This window comes from Typopeltis vanoorti, chromosome 22 (genome assembly GCF_054136105.1).
Source record: "Typopeltis vanoorti isolate ZY-2024b chromosome 22, IOZ_Tvanoo_1.0, whole genome shotgun sequence".
NCBI lineage: Eukaryota > Metazoa > Arthropoda > Arachnida > Uropygi > Thelyphonidae > Typopeltis > Typopeltis vanoorti.
The window spans coordinates 89,066,016-89,088,029 of NC_143570.1; the positions used below are offsets into that span (position 1 = coordinate 89,066,016).

At 35.4% G+C, this 22,014-nt stretch overlaps 1 protein-coding gene across 1 annotated transcript in view; it reads left to right on the forward strand.

Moving 5' to 3' along the window:
* Elp2 (elongator complex protein 2) overlaps window positions 1-22,014 on the forward strand; it is a 218,242-nt gene that overhangs the window by 57,562 nt on the left and 138,666 nt on the right. The window contains exon 7 of the mRNA XM_090412092.1: window positions 10,642-10,794. Within this exon, the coding sequence (XP_090268218.1) occupies window positions 10,642-10,794 (153 nt within the window). The remainder of the gene's footprint in view (window positions 1-10,641; window positions 10,795-22,014) is intronic.

The window sequence follows — 22,014 nt, forward strand, 5'->3', positions numbered from 1 at the left end:
TAATACAAAATACATATACTTTTTATACCTTATATATGTATACCTTTTTATATTTTTATTATTTAAACATAATATACATAAAGTAATCGAATTTATTAATTACATTACAGTTACATATTAAAGTAATTGTATTGGGTAGGACGACTTTCATTGTCACTAACGGAATCACTGCTATCTGTTGACTCATTTTCTTTTTGTGCAACTTTAACAAGGAACCTATCCAATGACACTTGCTTTTGCCTCCTTTTGAGGATTTCACGGAAATATGACATTGCATTCTCATTAAACAGATTCATCGCTCGCACTGCCACAGCCTTACTCGGGTGGTACTTTTCTGCAAAATTTTTTCCACATTTTACACACCTCCCTAATCTCATTTGAAGAGAGGGATGTCTCCGTCTTTTTCTCCTCCTCCTCAGATGAGATCTCCTCCATAACCTCTTGCTGTTGCTCGCAATGCAGATTCATCAGTTCGTCGGTGTTAAACTCCTGGTCATGTTCCTCCACCAGCTCTTGAATGTCATCCTCATTTACCTCCAGTCCCATGGTCTTCCCCAAGGACACAATTTCATCGACAACTGGCAGCTCCTGTTCATGAGCAAACCCCTCAACGCAATCAGGCCACAGTTTTCTCCAAGCAGAATTAAGGGTTCTCTTGATGACCCCATCCCAGGCTTTATTGATGATCTTGACGCAGTTTACGATGTGGAAATGATTTTTCCAAAAGTCTCGGAGAGCAAGGTTAGTTCCTCCGGTCACCTTGAAGCATCGCTGAAATAGTGCCTTGGTGTGAAGCTTTTTAAAGTTCGAAATGAATTGCTGATCCATGGGCTGGAGTAATGGAGTAGTGTTGGGAGGAAGGAAATTGACCTTAATGAACTCGAATTCTTCCAGTAAGTCGTCCTCAAGGCCTGGATGATGAGCAGGAGCATTATCCATAACCAGCAAACAAGACATTTGAGTGGCAATTTTTTTTCTAAACGGTATTTCTTCACTGCAGGACCGAAGACCTTGTTAATCCACTGAACGAACAAGATACGAGTGACCCAAGCCTTGCTATTGGACCTCCACATAACGTTTAACTGGCTCTTCTGCACCTTGCATTTCTTGAAGGCTTGTGGATTCTCAGAATGATACACGAGCAGGGGCTTGACTTTGAAATCCCCACTTGCATTAGCACACAGCAAGAGGGTGAAATGGTCTTTCATGGGCTTGTGACCGAGCATTGCATTCTCTTCTGCTGTAAGTAGGTCCTCTTTGGCATCTTTTTCCAAAATAGCCCCATCTCATCGCAATTAAAAACTGGCTGCGGCAGGTAACACTCAGAAACCACGAGCTTCTGGAACTCGGCAACGAACACCTCAGCTGCCTTTGCGTCCGAACTCGCAGCCTCTCCGTGCCTCACAACACTATGGATGCCACTTCTCCTCTTAAAGTTATCGAACCATCCCCTGCTTGCCTTGAAGCCTTCTTCGTTTTCTGCAGATGTGCCTGGCCGTTTATCTATGAGGTCGGCATACAAGGCAGATGATACTGTGACCCAGATCAAGTTCTCGGTCACAGTATCACCTGCTAGTTGCTTCTCGTTTATCCACACCAAAAGTAACTTTTCTACATCTTCCAGAATACGTGGCCGTTGCTTTGATACTCTTGTGACTCCTTTTGCTACATCTAGCCCCCTTAGTTCTTCTTTAATACTGTGCAAATCGTTGACGTAGACTTCTTATAAAATCTTGCGATGGCAGCCACTTGCATACCTTGTTCGTGCTTCCCGATAATTTCCTTCTTAACTTCCACTGTAATCATATTCTTCTTCTTACCGCCTTCCTTTTCAACCCTTTTCTTCATTGGGGCCATTGTCGTAGTACAGTTAATAAAGAACAGTCACTACATTTGTGCACAAAATAAAAAAATGCTTTACGTACACACACGTGATCATAACACTAGCATGAATGTTGACTATACGAATGAGGTATGCCGACTGAGACTGAGCATGCGAGACGATTACCCACAATCCTGAGCGGCTTGTGATCATGTGACGCTCGGCAGACAAAGCATATAGGTAATACTCATATCAAGTTAAAATTTATTAAAAATTTTTGCTCGTCTTGCAAAACACTCGCAATCCAAGGTACCATTGTACGCTAGAATGTGACTGTGTAATTCAGTTCTAGTTTTAATTAGATCGTTTTTATCAACAAAGTGATTTGAATTTAATGAAATTCAAATGAAATTATTTTATGATTATGTGATTCCTATCTATGAAGGGTTGTAAATCTATAGTACGTCAGTATTTCAAATGAAATTCAAATGAAATTATTTTATGATTATGTGATTCCTATCTATGAAGGGTTGTAAATCTATAGTACGTCAGTATTGATCAGTTAGCTAAGTTTTTATTTATTCTTTATTTTTTCACATAACTCAGAAACCCTGTTTCAGAGACCAAACATGGAAGTTTTTCAAGCTACTTCATACCTGCAATAAGCAGGTTGGTGGTCTTACATTGGGCATTGAAATTCATCTTCCACCTAAAGACATGCTCAAACATCCACTTTTCTTAATTAATTTTACTACTAATGCCATCTGTTAATTCCTCTAGTATTTTCAGAACTTTTATACCTCTACTCTGCTCTATACTTTGATAATTTTTTTTATTTTCAACTCAATTCTAAGATATAGACGTTTTGGGTTTAAACACTATCTTGTCTACTGCTAATTTAATGTTTTGGCTAATTTCTCTTATTCTTTTAAATAAGTTTATTCACCTTGCAATCTATCATATTAGCTTTGCTTGTTCTGTTGAAAGGGTGCTTAAAGGTCAAAGCTGTATAACTGACAGGAGACATCCACATAGCCATCAAAGGAATGGAGAACCAACCAGGGCTTCTGACCTAATGTCTAATTCTCACCTTCTCGTGGTGCACCATGTTGGGTATCTACCTGGATACTGAACAAACGAGGATGGGCTGGCAATTTGGGATTTAGCCAACCAAATTGTATTCTTATTGGCTTAAATCAAAATACAAAATGATGGTACAACATGACAAAATTTCATGCCGGCTGGGGCGTCGCCCAGTTAAACAAGGCCCCCGTTGTTTTTGCAAGGGAACAGGGTGAACAGCGAAAAGTCAACTACTGGAACAAATCTGAAAACACACCCCAACTCAACATCACCAGAGTTAAAGATCGGTACTATCAACATAAGAAGCCTGAATGGCAAAGAAATGGAGCTAGCTGACGAATTAGATAAGTACTAGATCGACATAATAGGGATGACTTAAACAAAAAAGACAAAAACTGGTGAGATCTTTCTGTGCAATAAATACAAAATGTTATATTCAGGTAATGACAATCAAGGAAAAGAAGGAGTAGCCATAGTATTCAACACTAAATACGAGGCTAATCTTCTTGAATAGCAGGCAGTTTCAAGTAGAGTAATGTGGGCAAATATGAGAATGGGGAAACTGGACAATGAGACTTATTTGTGCCTATAGTCCCACAGAAGGTTCTACTAAGGTAGAAGTGATTTCTAGAGCATCAAAAAATTCAAAGGAATTTTTTGATGCTCTAGAAAAAGCAGCTGACACAGTGAAAAAGAAAAGTTTGTCCTTGTTGGGGATCTAAATGGCAGAGTAGGAAATGATTGTGAGACATACAAAAATATTTTGGGAAAATTTGGAGAAAAGAGCAAAGTTAATAATAATGGCAAATATCTGTTGCATTTCTGCTCAGGACATGGACTTGTTATTACTAACACCATGTTCCAACATAAAAATGTGCACAAATTCACATGCAGAGAAGAGGCAAGAAATAAGAAAGAAAAGTCTCATTGACTATGTTATTGTTGATAGTGATGTTTTCTCACTGGTGCAGTACACCAGAGTGTATAGAGGATTTTAAATTGGAAGTGATCACTATTTAGTCTTGAGCAGGATGAAATTGAATTTCATATATTGAAAAGAATAACACGTAAGAAAGTTTTAAATTAATGAATAAAAGTTGAGCAGCTCTCAGATGTGAACTGTAGACTAAAATATGCAAAGATTATTGAAGAAAAAATGAAAGAATTTGAGAACAGGAACCAAACCTTGGAGATTCAGTGGCAAGCCTGGAAGAAAACCCTGTTTGATTCAGCAGAGAGGCATGTTATTGAGGTTGTCTGCAAGGATAGAAAAATCAGAACTCCCTGGTGGACACAGGAAGTTAAAGAGGCAGTGAAGGAAAAGAAAGCATATCAAAAGTTCCTGGCAAATAAGTCAGCTTTTGCTCTTAGAGAATACAGAGACAAATGTAAGAAAGCTAAACACTGTGTAAAAGTAGCTAAACAAAAGTCATGGGAGGACTTTGGCAAGAATATAGAAAATAAATATCAAGAAGGTGTCAAAATATTCTGGAGGTTGTCGAAGAAGCTTAGAAATGGAGGAAAGAGTGCTGTAAAAGGAGTTAGAGATGATAAAGGTGACGTGAAAACGTTAGAAAAAGATATCCTTGAAGTATGGAGTAATTACTTCGAAAAATTGCTAAATGAAACAAGCAGTGATAGTATACTGATAAAAAAACATTCAACAGGCATACAATCAGGAATACATATCCATACTTGAAGTAGTGAAAGCCATCAAAGGCTTGAAATGTGAAAAGGAAGCAGGAGTAGATGATATTTGACAGAAATGCTGAAGTATTTTGGTATAAAAGTCTTACAGTCTCTGCTCTGCATAGTTTTCAGAAAGCCTGGACAGAGGGACGAATTCCTGATGATTGGAGTAGAGCTCTCATAGTATCCATATATAAAAAGGGAAATAACTTGAATGTGAAAATTACAGAGGTATTTCCCTACTGAATGTTCCTGGTAAGATTTATGCAAGTATACTTGAGAAATGGTTGAGAAGAATTGTGAAAGAAAAGCTTGGTGAAGAAAAAGCTGGATTCAGGCCAAATAGAGGCTATCACATCAGATCTTCACTTTAAGACAAATGGTTGAGAAATCATGGGAATATAACAAAGATCTGTATTTAAGTTTTGTCGATCTGGAAAATGACAAGGTGCCAAGAGAGAAGTTATTCAATACGCTGCAGTTATATGGTGTGAATGGGGCATTATATCAAGCAATACTTAGTCTTTATTTGAGTTGTAAGTCAGCAGTTAGAATTGAAGGAAGTACAGGAAGATGATTTAATGTTAAATCTGGTGTGAGACAGGGATGTACATTATCCCCTCTGTTATTCATTATCTATATGGATCACATTATGAAGGAAAGTGGTATTAAACATGATATCAAAATTGGAGATGTTAATGTCAGCTCTTTGCTTTATGTGGATGATGTTATACTTCTAAATAAATCTGCTACAAGTCTGCAAGATTCCCTGACTAAATTGAGTAACTATTGTAATAGATTTGGTATGAACGTCAGCAATAAAAAGACAAAGACAATGAAAATAGACAGAATCGATGAAAATCTCAACTGTGTTGTGAACAGAGAACCTGTGGAACAAGTGAAACATTTCAGCTACTTAGGCATGATTTTTACTGAAGATGGTAAATTAAATATGGAAATAGACAACAGAATCAACGAAGCTGATATGGTAGGAAGTCAATTGAATAAATTCACATGGAATAAGAGAGAAATTAGTCAAAACACTAAATTAGCATTTTTGTATATCGATAGATATACAAGACAGTGCTCAAACCAGTTTTAACGTATGTATCTGAGAGCTGGTTCAGAAGTAAAACACTTAACCAAAGACTAGAGACTGCAAGTATGAGAATCCTGAGAATGATTAGGGGCATGAACATATTGCATCAATGGCAATATTATATTAAAAATGAGGATATTAGGAAATAACTTGACATTGTCAGCATCCAGGAATGCATTAGCAGAGCCAATCTCTGGTGGTATGGTCATTTAAACAGAATGAGCGAGGAGAGATCAGCAAAACAAGTGTTCTCTGCCAGGTTGGCAGGAAAACGTTCCAGAGGAAGACCAAGATATAGGTGGATTGATACGGTACAAAGTGCCTTAGACGATAGAAATATAAGATCTGATAATGTTGGAGTGTTGACAAGTAACAGACTGATTTGGAGGAAAATTGTAGATAGGAAGTTAGTAATGATGTAAATTTTTCATGTAGTACTATCATATTCTGTACAATCCTTGAGGGTACATGCCAGGAATTTGTTGATGATGTTGTTCTGTTGAATTTTTCCATGCTTAATTATTATGCCATCATCACTAAAAGGTCTGTCTAAATAGCTGAAACAGAATTAATCCTTTGAAAGTTTATTTTTCACTAGAATATAATAAATTTAGTTTAATCCTTTATCTGAGCGTGAGCAAACAAAGTTTGCACCTGAAAGTATCTTCAGGACTGCGGTAAGGTGGTGCAACACCAGGACAACTCCTTGCAGATATGTCTAATGTGATGCATTAAGGGAAGGGCCACTACCCAGACTAGTTTCGACCTTTATTGAGGTCTCTTAAATGGGAGCCAGGTCCAAGTGGAGATACCAGCCAGAAGCGTTAGCAAGGTCATCTCTACCTATAGGAGTTGCCAAATGGTGTACCACCTTTTTAATAAATTACTCTGGATTTAGAGAAAGATGTTGAAAGTTTATTTTTCACTTGGTTAGAATATAACTTTGTTTGCTCACACTTGGATAAAGGATTAACTAAATTGGATAAACTAAATTTATTATATTCTATCCAAGTGAAAAATAAACTGTCAACATCTTTCTCTAAATCCTGAGTAATTTATTAAAAAGGTGGCACACCATTTGGCAACTCCTATAGGTAAAGATGACTAGCCATTGCTTCTGGCTGGTATCTCCACTTGGGCCTGGCTCCCACTGAAGAGACCTCAATAAAGGTCGAAACTAGTCTGGCTAGTAGCCCTTCCCTTAATGCATAACATTAGACATATCCGCAAGGAGATGTGTTTTGCATTATTGGAGATACTGAGATAGGAATGACAGTAGCTTGCTCCACCTTTGCAAGGAGTCTCCCTGGTGTTGCACCACTGGGATAAGGTGTTGCACCACCTTATCCCAGTCCGGAAGATACTTTCAGGTGCAAACTTTGTTTGCTCACACTTGGATAAAGGATTAAACTAAATTTATTACAATTAATCCTTTACTTAAATTCTATTTGACTTATGATAGCTAGCCCGTTAACATGTTCATTGAATAAATACCACTTACTTCTGTAATTTTGGGATGAGGGTGTTGCTGCCTTCGAGGAATTTATTTAAAAAAGTAATTGTTATGGCTACTGCTTCTGAGGTCGAGAAAACCTTCAGATTTTGGAAGGAATATAATATCTTGCATTGTGCAAGAATGTACCATATATATAGTATGGGGTGAGGTGACTATAAAGTACATAAATGGTATTTGGAAGAAGCTGTTGAAAGTAAATGTTCATACATTCACAGGATTCGACAAAGAAAACAGCCTTACAAAACAATAGCAAGAAGATTGTGCTGCTAGCTGAAGAGTTGAGGTTGAAAATGAACATGGAGAGCAGTTAGTAGAGACTGGAAGGTGTAGAAAAAAAAATCAGTCCGATGAAGATCTTATAATGGTAGAGGTATAGAAAGTTGTAGAAGAACATGAAGGAAGAAAAACAGAAGAAGAAAAGGAAAGGAAGGGAAGAAAAACATTTATAGTGAAAATGATAGATGCTCCTTTGTTAATAAATCATTTCCATTGTTTGAGGAAATGGATCTCAACTTGCAGAGATTTAACAATTGTTGCTGTAATGATTCAAGCTGCAGTCGAAAAAAAAAAATTATGCAGAAAAGAAAAGGCTTCTTTAAAACATGTAATGCACATGTTTTAAAGAAGCCTGTTCTTGCTGTCACCTCACCTCACGTCAACTCTGAAGATGAGAATAATCTCCTCCCACAAGTGATGCATGTGGCAAATTGTCATCAGAATGTTTTGTTGCAATTCCTCAATTTGAAGAATTTGTTGTGATGACCTACCCTCCCTGTCCCCTCCCATAAATCATCTAATTAATGGAGCAGCAGTTATGAAAAATTACTTTTGCTCATATGTTTCCATCTGATTATTTTACTAAGTATACTGTAAACTGTAAGTGTACTGTAAACTAATGTTTTGTTGTTTATTTCAGTACAGCTCTATACACAGTAATTTTATTATGTATTTGTAAATTATATTATTTCACTATAAATAAAGAGCAAAATTAAAAAATACGAGGGTGATCTGAAAAGTTTTCTGCCTAACAATGAAAACACGAATTTATAATTTCAAAATTATTTTTATTTTTCAACTTAATCTCCCTTAGAACTAATGCATTTATTCCAGTGATGCTCCAGTGCCATTATCACATCCCTTCAGTGGTTCTCAGTAAGATCTGCAAAATACCCCTCTACAGCTGCAATCACTTCTTGATTTGAAGAAAAATGCTGACTAGCGGGGAAGAGTTTTAGTTTTGGGAAGAGATAGAAGTCAGATGGAGCCAAACCTCGGGAATAGGGTGGATGTTCCAACAATTCATAGTGAAGATCCCTTAATTTTCCCATTGCCAAAACACCTTTGTGGGCAGGTGCATTGTCCTGATGAAAGATGATTTTTTTTTTTCTTCAGCAAACCAAGTCTTTTCTCACAAATTTTTTCATCTAGTCTGGTTAATAGAACAGAGTAATATTCCCCAGTTATTGTTTTACCCTTTTCAAGATAATTAATAAGCAGAATGCCTTTTACATCCCAAAACACGAATGCCATGATCTTTCCTGCTGATGGAACTGACTTTGTCATCTTTGGCTCTGAACAACTGGCTTCTGTCCACTGATTTGACTGCTGTTTGGATTCTGGTGTGTAATGGTGAATCCAAGTCTCATCTATAGTAATAAATTGATGCACAAAATCAGTTTTATTCTTGTTAAAACGCTCCAAGCACTGTTCAGAGATTTTCATGCGAGTGTGCCTTTTTGATCTGCTATGAGCAAGTGGGGCACCCATCTTGCACAAAGCTATTTCATTTGCAATTCTTCATGCAAAATATATCCTACAAGTTCTTTTGAAATGCCTACAGTCTCGGCAATTTCACGCAATTTGACTTGCCAGTCATCCAATACCATATTGTGCACTTGATCAAGGATTTCTGGTGTTGTTACACTTTTTTGGACATCCTTCATGTAGATCATCTTCAAGGTTGGTATGCCACTTTTAAACTTGGCAGCCCATTTCTTAATTGTCGAAAACGAAGGAGAAGAGTGCCCGTAAACTTTTATGAACTTTGAATGAATTTCTTTTGGTGTTAAAAGAAATATCATGTGGTTAAAAAATTCTTTGTAAAAGAATTTTATAACCACATGATACTCAATTTTATCCATTTCAAGGGATACAGACAACACTTTTGCTTCAGACAGCTGTATAAAACAAACTACTTGATAGAATGACTTGCAATTTCACATCAATGTTTATGACAGACGTACCTACTTAGGAAAAAAAATCATGCCGATAACATTGCCATCTATGGTCAAGGCCGAGAACTTTTCAGACCACCCTCATGTAACTAAATCAGATCTACACATTTCACATTCGGGCATGCTAATTGTTAGCATATCTTTATGGTTCCTATAGTGATTTCTGACTTTTTCTAACCTTTTTGACTTATAACTAGTTTATTGAATGGAACTCCCTCATAAGTCAAGGACTGACTATATTTTACTTATTTTCTAGATTCTCCATCGAGGATGAAATTGGTATTTTACATACTCCTGCTTATTTTCCTTTTTTTTTTTTTTTTTTTTTTTTTTTTTTTTTTTTTTTTTTTTTTTTTTTTTTGCTGGTTTTCATGCCACTTTGTTATAGCAGTTTAATTTAGTTAAGTAACAAGCTAAGATTAACACTCAAAATTTGATATCAGATTAATACTGCTTTCCTTTATAATTTAATGTGTGTAAATTATGAATAATAGTGAAGATTGCATGCAACTTTGGCTTACACCTGATTTTATCAAAATAATCTTCCAGTAAGTCTGGTGCTAATGTAGAATTTATTATATTTTAATTAGGCTGTATATTTCTATGTATAATATGCCATTTACACCATATAGATGTATGGTTTTGAGTGGAATAACTTTTCTTTTTACACTTTGTCAAATGCCTTTTAAAGGTTTTTTTATTTATTATTTTTTTAAGAAAATTGCATGTGTTAATCTGATCTATCTTGATAGGATATACAATACTTAATTACTATTGGTGAAATTAATGTCCATGTTATGGTTATTATAGTGAAATCAGGAAGTTGGAATTTGCTTTTTGGCTGCACACTGTATTCTCTAAGTTGATCATAGTTGACTGGGTTTTTTTGCTTTTCATCCTTTAACTATGAATATAAGGATGATTCTCTCTCAAAAGCCACAATTAAAAATAAATCATTCTAGAAAGTGAATATATGCAATTATCATTATTTTGAAAGCTACAATAGCATAAGTGACACTAATTGATCACACCAAAAACAGAACAATCTAGCTTAAGATCAAAGATGGACTCTACGAGGTCAGGTATTGTTAGCTCACTATACTTTCCTTAATCATGTCTTTTAGTTTGCTGGAAATTATATTATGTTTTGATATGAATTTGTTCATAATACAATGATAATTTTATTTCTTGAATTTAGCAAATGGAAACCTCTTATTAGTTTCATGCTCTCAAGATTGCTTCATCAGGATGTGGAGTATTTCACTTAGCACAGCTGTACCTGCTTATTCAGTACAATCTTTTGATAACAAAGTAAAACCAAGAGAAGTGACCTTCACTTCCAGGTTGGCTGGTTAGTATGCATTAACCATTTTAAAATCTCTTATCATTGTAGTAAATATTAAGTTATAAAAAAAAATTGAATAATAAAACTGAAGTTTATTAAAAACTTTACAGCTTACACACAAGTCCAGTCAAAATAATAGTTTATAAGACTTACTTCTTGCTGCCAGAACCGCTGCAGTGCATCGTGGCATGGGTTTTACACACAAGTCCAGTCAGAATAATAGTTTATAGCACCTCCTTCTTGCTGCCAGAATTGCTGCAGTGCATCATGGCATGGGTTTTACACACAAGTCCAGTCAGAATAATAGTTTATAGGACCTGCTTCTTGCTGCCAGAACTGCTGCAGTGCAGCATGGCATGGGTTTTTGTAAGGCCGTTGAACATTGTAGGAGGTATGTTTTACTTTTTCATCAGGATTGTTTCCTATTGATATCTGAATGTTCAGGCAGAAAATTCCAAATCTCATATATCTCTTCGTCAGCATTATCCTAAAGATGTTCAATGGGATTCAAATTTGGCGGCCCATGGTGACACCTGGAAGTTGCCCTCATGTTTGGCAAATCACTCTCTAACAATATTGGCAAGGCAGTATGATACATTATCCTGCAGGAACCTGTATCATCTGGGAAGACAGTTACTATAAAGGAATAGACCTGATCAGCTGCAGTGAATAGGTATTTTGTACTGTTTGTAAATATAATGATAATTTACATTTATAAATCTTTTTACAATTGCTTTTGTTCATTACAGTTATTATTAGTTTCATTTTCATAACTTGGTATTTATCACATGTTTGATTAGAAATTGATATTTATTTTTTAAAAAAAATATGAAGTGTTTGAGATGAAGATATTTACCTGATGATAAATCTGATAATTTTAAACATTTCAATTCCTGTTTGCAATTTATTAAGTGTACAATAATATCTGTTGTTGGCTGTAAAGACCTTCTCCTTTTGCAAATAGCAATGTGGCAGTCATTACTAACTTCTTGTTTGCTACTTAGTTGAACAAGTGCATGTACACAAAGGAGATTCACAGAAGATTGACAGCTGAACAGAGTCGGTACCCAGGTAATGAGCGAAACACAAGAGGGGAAGTCTGAGATTGAAACCAGAGAATTTTGTTTTGCAATTCTGAAAAGGAATTTTAACAAGGCTACACTTCTGCAATATCAGTTTGTCGGTCAATTTGACTGACAAATTGATATCGTTAACAAATGAATAGTAACAGAAGGAGATATTAAATAAACATTCCATTACAATGTTCAAAGAAATTCTAAAATGGAATGGTTTTTTTTTTTTTTTTTTTTTTTGGTCTTAAGGTAACTGGTGATATAGATAGATTATTCCCTTGGAAACCAGTGAAGGAATTAGAGAATTTTAGGTGGCATTAATGAACAAGAGCTGTACTTTTTTTGACACATTGTTTATAAGCTATCAAAGGAAACTGTTTTCTCTGGTAAATAATTTGTAATTGAATGATCCAAGGTATTTAAACTCAGTGGGACAGAGTGAGAATGAATGGATCAAGATGCATATATGCTAAATGAGGAAATATAGTTCTATGGAACTTAAGGAACAAGAAAAAGGAGTTATACATTTCAAAAAAAAAAAAAAAAAAAAAAGCGTAATAAAGAATTCTCTTCTTCTCTTCAAGGATTAGGCATTTGCCTGTTCTTCTGGCTTCACTGGTCTTTCCATCTTGCTGCTGATCTTCTGGCTTCACTGGTCTTTCCATCTTGCTGCTGATCTTCCTCTCTCTCTCTCTCCCTCCCCCCCCCCTTTCCCTTTGGTCTGTATCTCACTAATGAACATTTATTTTATTTATTTATTTTGTAAGAATTTGTTGTGAAAAAACAAAATGCGCAGTCCAGTAGGCTGATAAATATATTCCAAACTAATAATAGAAAGAGTCACTGCATTAAGGGATTTATCCACTAAAGATAGGGTATCTCAAAAGTATAATTGTATTTTAGAAGGCCTTGGATTCAGTTTGTTTTATAGTTGTTAATTTAATTATATTTACCTTATATATAGTTTTGCTTATTAAATATATATACTTTTACTTGGTCTTGTCCGTGAGGTTAGCCTAGTGGCTATGCGCTTCGCAAGCATATGCCTGGGGAAGGAGTGTCCTAGGTTCGATTCCTGTCGACGATGTGAGGACCTTAAGGATCTTCCTCAGCCATAGCCTAGTTAGCTGGTCTTGGGTGTGGACAGCAGGGTTTTTTCCACCAGTTTATCTGAGGTTTTTCATCCCGCAAGCAGGCAAACCGGTCCCATGAACACACACGGATCTACAGTCATAAATACTTAACCCCCCATGAGGGGGGGCTCAACTCGGCCTAGTAGGGACAGGGGAGAAATAGAGAGGAAACTCCATACGAATAAATAACTTGGTCTTCAGTCACTCATTCCCTGGATTCTAAACAGAATGAAGTTTTAGGTCATTGCACTAGTCAGATATGAACTTGCATCAAGTTCATATACACATACACACAAATTTGTAATACAACTGGTAGTTTATCGTCCATTAAAATTCATTGTAGTGATTTTCAGGAACACAGACTTGAAATGTACTACCTCTTATGAAAAGAGGCTTTGCTTCTTTGATAATATTGTATTTCCATTGATTATTTAAAAAAAAAAAAAGCAGTAATCATTAATGCAGTATATTATTTTGAATTATTTCAAATTCTGTTTAAGCATATATATCTTGATGAACTTAATGTGCATATTTTGAAAGTGGAAATCAGGTTGGTTTTTTTTTCTTCAGAGAGGAAGATGGCAATACATTTGCAAAGGGAGGCAGGAATATCAGAGAATTGGTAGCTCAATAAATTAACACAGCCTATGGAAAAGTTTGGAGAAACTCAGGTGGTCACTCTTGATATTTCCATGGCATTTTCTCCAGTCTAGCATCATGGCCTTTTTATTGAGCTACTGTCCTCTGGTATTCCTGCCTCCCTTTGCAAATGGATTGCCATCTTCCTCTCTGGCTGTTCACTGCTGGCTATGGCTGATGGTTTCCTTTCATCAGATTCCTTAATTAATGCTGGTGTACCTCAGAGCTCAATACTGTCACCTACACTCCTGCAAGAAATGACACTACAGCATAACCAGCCTGAAGATGGATTTGGAGATGCATTGGCGGTGTTTCTGTTGGATGTTGTGCATGTCACCATCAATATATAGCCTCATATTTTGATACTTTGGATATGCATGAAGGCAAAAGTGGGGCATTTCAAACATTGAGTGCTGCTATATGCATGTTATACATGTGGTTTGTGTGTGCCTAAATGATTTACTGATGGATTAAATGTTTATGCACTGTTCTGCTGTTCAAGTATTGATGACTAGGCTAGGTAGAAAAACCAAACATGACACTTTTTTTTTCAAGCCAATTACACCTCTGGTAAGTATGTGGTGTCTCATGCTGAACTCTGAAAACTAGCTACCACTTCCATATAATCAGTCTTTTTCCTTAGATTTGACTTGTATCAGAAATAAATGGAATGTCATCTACAGCAGATGTGCATGCATTGTGATGAACACCATTATAACAAAATGATGCACTATAATAAACTACAGAAAAGTCCTAGCTTAAGTCCCATAGAACCAGTGCTATTTTAAGCTCACTTTTACAAACAGTAAAAACCCAAAATCTTCACAATAGTGAACTCAATTTTGTGACAAATGACATCACAATCAGTAGACAAAGGAAATGGCAAGTCATACATTGATGATGACAGAACAAGGATTGTCAGAAACCAAACACATAGAGTGCAAAACAACATGAAGAAATAAAAAATGCAGACAATAATGGGAGACATATAAGAAAGAATTAGAAGAGTACAAAATTATAAAAATGCAAATTAATTTTTAAATATTGAAATGTTACATTAGCTTAAATTAATGTCACTTAGCTGAAAGCTTCATAATGTACTAAATATGTGCATGCTGTACCATTAATCAAGTATTCTAAATCAGAATAGTTTTTTTTTTTTTACTTTATGGATACTCTTAAACAAACTGAGCTGTGACCCACACAAACTTCATATTATCATCATCCTCATCATCAAATTCCTGATATATACCCCCAAGGGGTGTACAGGATATGATAGTACTATATGAAAAATTTACATCATTACTAACTTCCTATCTACAATTTTCCTCCAAATCAGTCGGTTAAATGTCAAGACTACAATATTATCAGGTCTTATATTTCTGTCTTCTAAGGCACTTTTTACTATATCAATCCACCTATATCTTGGTCTTCCTCTGGGTCGTTTTCCTGCCAACCTGGCAGAGAACACTTGTTTTGCTAATCGTTTCTCTCCCATTCTGCTTAAGTGACCATACCACCTGAGATTAGCTCTGCTAATGCATTCCTGGATGCTGACAATATCAAGTTATTTTCTAATATTCTCATTTTTAATATAATATTGCCATTGATGCCATCTGTTCATGCTCCTAACCTTTCTCAGGACTCATATCTGCGGTCTCTAGTCTTTGCTCAAGTGTTTTACTTCTAACCCAGCTCTTAGATCCATAAGTTAAAATTGGTTTAAACACTGTCTTGTATACAGCTAATTTAGTGTTTTGGCTACTTTCTCTCTTATTCCAAACTTCATATCTTTTAATTAAACTTTAAATTGAAGAAATACTGTATATTGTGCCATATGCTTTAATGTATAATTGTTTAGTTCTCTGTTCCAATTAAGAAGCTGACATGTTCACAACCATCTCTGCATTCCCCCCCCCCCTCTCTCTACTTAAGCTTTCTAATGTTGACAACTGCATACTTACATTCATCACTTGTTCCTCTCACTCTGTAGTTAGAAATGATCAGTTATAAAGTTGACTGGCTGCTAAAGTTTCAGGGTATTTTTTGATGGTACAGATTGCACATTAGTTCATTATGAAGTTTTCAGATAATAATCATTTAAGCTAATATAACATTTAAAAATTTTAAAATTAAGTAGGGCACTCTGTAAAACTATAAGCTTGCTATATGTTCTTAAATATAGCTTGTATATTCTTATATATAGATATTATTTTCAGAGAGTAACATAAACCTGAGTTTCAGGATACTTGAAGTAGCAAATATTTGACCTTTCTTCCAGATTGAGATGTGAAATTAGAGAAGGGAACTTACTTCGAAATATGAATTTTTGATCTGCGACGAAGATGATATCACTCTTTAGGTAATTAGACTGAGAAATCAACTTTCGGAGATCAATTAATTGAAGTCAGTTTGGTAATCTGAATTAGGAGAGTTGTGAAGCCAACAAATGAAGGCTTTACAAAGTATGCCAAGGAAATCTTGAACCAGAATAGATCATATCATATGAAGGGGAATTCCAAGCTTAATAACAAAGGCACAGTTCTGTCCTTACAGTAGACAGCTTCTCTGATATAATTAGGATAGAGATTGGAAGTGACCATTACTTAGTACTAAGCAGGATGGAATGAATATCACATTGAAAAGAACACTATGAAAGAAAGTTTCAAAGAGAATTAAAGTAGAGCAGCTTTTATAGGTAAATTGTAGACTCGACTATACAAACATTATTATTGAAAACAAGACATTATTAGACATCATTATTGAAAACAAGAACCAAACCTTGGAGTCTCAGTGGAAAACTCTAAAGAAGACATTGATTGATTGAACTAGGGAAGTATGTGGGGAAGTTGTCTGCAAGGATAAAAAAATAAGAACACCATGGTGGACACAAGAAGTTAAAGAAGCAGTCATGGAAAAGAAGAAAGCATAGCAAATGAATCAGCAGATGCCCTAAAATAATGTAGAGAAAAATGTAAGAAAGCTAAGCTTTGTGTAAAAGTAGCTAAACAAAAGTCTTGGGAAGACTTTGGTAAGAGTATGGAAAATAAATATCAGGAATGTGGCAAAATGTTATAGAGGCTACTGAAGAAGCTTAGAAATGGAGAAAAGAGTACTGTAAAAGGAATCAAAGATGATAATGGTGACATGAAAACTGAAGATAAGGATATTCTAGATGCCTGAAGTAATTACTTTGAAAGACTGCTAAATCAACCAAGTGGTGACAGAAATGTACTAGAAAATTTTCAAGAGGTTTGCAAAACTGAAAAACTTGAAATGTGGAAAGGCAGCTGGAATAGATGATATTCAACCAGAAATGCTTAAGTATGGTGGGGGGAGGTATAAAAGTTTTGCAGCGGTTACACTATGTGTATAATTCAGAAGGCCTAGTATCTATAAAAAAAATCTATAAAATCAAGAGAAACCCATCTATAAAAAAAAAGAGAGAATAAAGCTGAATGTGAGAATTACAGAGGAATTTCTATGCTAAGTTTTGTAGCTCTAGAAAAGGCATATGATAAGGTGTGACCAGAGAAAAGATTTTCAAAACACTTCAGTTGTATGGGGGGGAATGGGACATTACACAGAGAAATGCATAGTCTATGTTTAAGTTTTAAGTCAACAGTTAGAATTGAAAAAAATACAGGAAGATGGTTTGAGGTAAAATCTGGGGTAAGACAAGGATGCATATTATCTCCATTGCTATTCATCATTTCTATGAATCACATTATAAAGGAAAGTGGTATTCAACTTGATATCAGAATATTGTCAAACTTAGTTCTTTGCTTTATGCAGATGATGTACTCCTAAACATATCTAGTGCAAGTCTCCAGGATTCTGTAAATTGGTTGACATCTGTAAGAAATTTGGCATGAAAATCAGCACTAAAAAGACCAAAAACTATGAAATAGGCAGGAGCATAGTAAACTTAAGCTGCATTCTAAATGGAGATCCTATAGAACAGGAAAAAACTATTTCAGCTATTTAGGCATAGTTTTAGTGAAAATGGCAGGTTAAATCTGGAAATAGGCAACAGAATAAATAAAGCTGGCTTGGTAGGTAGCAAGCTAAATAAATTTATATGGAATAATAGAGAAATTAGCCAAAACACCAAACTTGAAGTATACAAGACATTGTTCAAACCAGTTTTAAGTTATGGATCTGAGAGTTGGGTTAGAAATAAAGCACTTGATCAAAAACTATAGACTATCTATATGAGAGTTCTGAGAAAAATTTGAGAAGTGAACTGCTGGCATCAGTGGCAGAATCATATTATAAATGAAGATATTAGAAAGGAACTTGACATTATTAGCATTGAAGAATGTGTCAGCAAAGCCAATCTGAGGTGGTATGGCCACAAATAGAGTGGATGAGAAAAGGTTAGCAAAACAGGTGTTTGATGACAAGATGGCAGAAAAGAGACTCAGAGGAATATCAAGGTCTAGGTGGATCAATAAGTGAAGTGCCTTAGAAGCACAAAATGTTAGATATGACGATATTGGAGTGCTAACGAGTAATAGACTTATTTGGAGGAAAATTGTTGATAGGAGATTAATAAGAATGTAAATTTAATAATGTAGAGCAGAGAGGAACTTCCAATAAAGTTAACAAGCAAGATGAAGCTGGATCAAAGCCTTCTGGAAGTTCAACTTCTGAAAGAGGTAATCTCAGAAGAAGACTTCTCTGATTTACATAAAATAGGAACATGGTGAAGAAAGAAATGAGAACTCAAGTTAAGTGGTTAATAATCAGTGAACTGAGATGGACAGGAATGGGTCACACTCTGGACATGAAAACCTTTGAAGAAATGGAGTAGCATTCATAGTTAGAAGAGAATATAGAAAATACATTTTGGGTTACAACCCAGTGTCTGCTTTAATTTTACATGAAAGTAAAGTTATGCTGAAAGTGATCCAACAAAGGTTGGAGCCATATGTGAATAGAGAAATGCAACCAGAACAGGCAAGCTTTAGAAGAGGTAGAGGAACTAGAGACCAAAGAGCAAACATGAGATGGATTATGGAAAGAACAAGTGAATTTCAGAAGGAAGTATTCATCTGTTTTATTGATTATAAGAAATCTTTTGATTGCATGGATCACAATAGACTGTAGATTGTAATGAGATCAATGGGGATACCTGAACATCTAATTCTCTTGATAAAAGAGCTGTATGACAACCAAGAAGAAAATTTGAAGATGAAATTAAAATAGGGGGGTGGGGAGGCAATGTTAAACCTGACAAAAATTATAAAAGATAGGGAGGGGTGGATAAGGTCACAAAAGTTAGAACTGTCAAAGCAATGGTATTTTCAGTAGTGATGTATGGATGTGAAAGCTGGATTATTTAGAAGAAAGGCAGAAAGCTGATTGATTCATTTGAATTATGGGTGTAGGAGACTATTAAGAATCCCAAGAATAACCAATAAGAACGTTTTAGAGAATACAAAGACAAAATGCTCCTCGGAGGCAATGATCGCTAAACAGAAGTTGATGTACTTTGGACATATTATGCAAGCTGATGAATCATTGGGAAAGGCAGTTATGTTAGGGAAGATTGAGGGAATGAGAAGAAGAGGATGACCACAAAATAGTTGGATGGACAACATAAACAAACTTATAATTAAGGAAAGAAAGGACAAGAGGCTGAGTTGGATGGAGAGCCTTTGTTCACAGGATCACCAAGAGTCGAAAATAACTGGATGGCACATAATGAAAGTGCTGCCATAGTAACCTGAACACCTCTTTAGGGGTATATATTAGGAAAATTATGATAATGAGAATACTGTTTGAGGTTCAGTAAGGAATAACAGATTGGGTTGTGATGCATTTCTCCAAAAGAGAAAAGAAGAAAAACATTCAGAAGCAAAATACGAATAGACAACAGCTATGAAGTATATTTCATGATTTCCTAGAATACATCCTCAAGTATAGGATACTGTGTTACCTCATAGGGTAAGAAGAATTTATGCCAGCACATATTTAAATACAGTGGTGCCTTGTACTTCGAACGTTACAGAGTTCAAATGCTTGAGAATGCAAGAAATTTGATTTGCAGTTCGAATGCCGTTTCTAAGTTCGAACTATAGTCCAGGAACTCAGAGTCATGTAGCATTAGACAGTTTTGGCATGCCATTGGGCATGCTTCTCCCCGACACGTTTGTGTAGAGAATTTTTAACTGTTTTTGGCATTTTTTTGTTGGCCATGGCATCCAAGAATATAGAAAGAACAAAACCTGAAAGAAACGTTGTAGTATCAACAATTGAGATGAAAAAAGAAATTATCATGAAACACGAAAGCAGTACATGTTTGACGGATCTGGCGACGATGTTTAAAATGTCAAAGTCAATGATAAGTAGCATTCTTAAGAATAAGGAAGCGATAAAAGCAGCAAATGTGGCTAAAGGTGTGAAAACATTGACCTCCAGGATATCACATGTTATTGAAGAGATGGAAAAACTCCTTTTAGTGTGGATAATCGAGAAGCGATTACGTGGCAACGTTATTACTGAGAGATTTATTTGTGAGAAAGCCAAACATCTGCATAATGAACTTAAGAAATGCACACCTGAGACCAGTACTGAAAATGGGGAGTTTAAAGGAAGTAGAGGCTGGTTCAATAAATTCAAAAAACGAACTGAGATCCATAGTGTTGTCATGCACAGAGAGGCTGCGAGTGCCGATGTAGAAGAAGCGGACAAATTTGTAAAAACCTTTAAGGAGTACGTGGGATAGTGAGGGATTTGTATCTCAACAGGTTTTTAATTGCAATGAAACAGGTCTTTTTTGGAGAAAAATGCCGACCTATATCACAAAAGAAGAAAAGACGGCAACACGATATAAACCTATGAAAGATAGGATTCATTTACTGCTTTGTGGTAATGCTAAGATAAAGCCTTTGCTCCTTTACCATTCTGAAAATCCACGCGTTTTTAAAAAGAACAATGTCATAAAGAGCAAATTCTATTATGTGGAGGGCCAATACGAAAGCGTGGGTTACCAGAGAGTTTTTCGCTGGGTGGATTTATCAAGAATTTGCTCCCACTGTAAATGCTTATCTTACTGAAAAAAATCTACCATTAAAAGCACTTATAGTGATGGACAATGCTCCTGCTCAACCCCCAAATTTAGAGGAGGATTTAGTTGGTGAATTTAGTTTCATCAAGATAAAGTTTTTGCCGCCCAATACCACTTCTATCATGCAACCCATGGACCAGCAAGTGATTTCAAACTTAAAAAAACTGTATATTAAGGCTATGTTTCAAAAGTGCTTTGAAATCACCAATATCACAGAACTGACTCTTAAAGAATTTTGGAAAAAGCATTACAACATTCTTCATTGCTTAAGGATCGTCGATAAGGCATGGAAAGAAGTTTCTATTAAAACAATGATTTCTGCTTGGAAAAAACTCTGGGCAGATTGTATTTCAGTCAGTGGAGTAATAAGCTGTGAAGAAGAGTCTGTTGTAAATGAAATTGTGTCTTTGGGTAAAGCTGTGGGATTAGAGGTGAGTGATGAGAATGTAGAGGAGTTAATAGATGATCATAAAACCAAACTCAGCACAGAAGAACTTCAACATCTTCATGATCAACAATAAAAAGAAGTGGAAAAAGAAATTTTTATGGAAGAGAAGGACCCCAAAGGATGCATTTCCAATGCCGACCTTCAAGAATTGTTCTCTGTTTGGGTTAGAACACAAGCTATTGTAGGAAAATGGCATCCTAATAAGACAGTAGTGACCAGGAATATCAACTTATTCGATGACAACGTGATGGGTTATTTTAAAAATATCAAAGAAAATCATCAGTGCCAAACAACATTAGATAGATTCTTCTCTGCAGAAAAAAGAGAATGTGAATCAGCATTCTCAACGAAGCTAAGAAGCAGAAAGAAGATGTTTAACAATGGGAGCATTATTTTCATCTTTGTGATTTTTATATTAAAAAAATATTCGTCAATGTTATTTTTATGTTGTAATAATTAAAATTAATAAAATAAATATAAGATTATTTTGTTTAATTTTTTCTAAGTTATTAACATTAAAAAACCTAAAATAAATAAAATTTTTAAAAAATTATTGAAATTTTTTGGATATGGGAATGGATTATTTCACTTTCATTATTTTTGTAAAATCTTGATTCGGAATTCGAACGATTCATACTTTGAACGGGTTTCTGGAACAAATTAAATACTAACTACGAGGCACCACTGTGTTTGGAATTTGTATCATACATTAAACTTTACATTATACATTAAAAATGTATTGCAAGTACCAACTGTAGCAGAGGTCACAATTATTAATTGAGTGTTCATGCCTCAACTAATTGAAAAGAGAAAATTTGTGCCAAAATAATTGATTATGATATAACAGATCACTCTAGC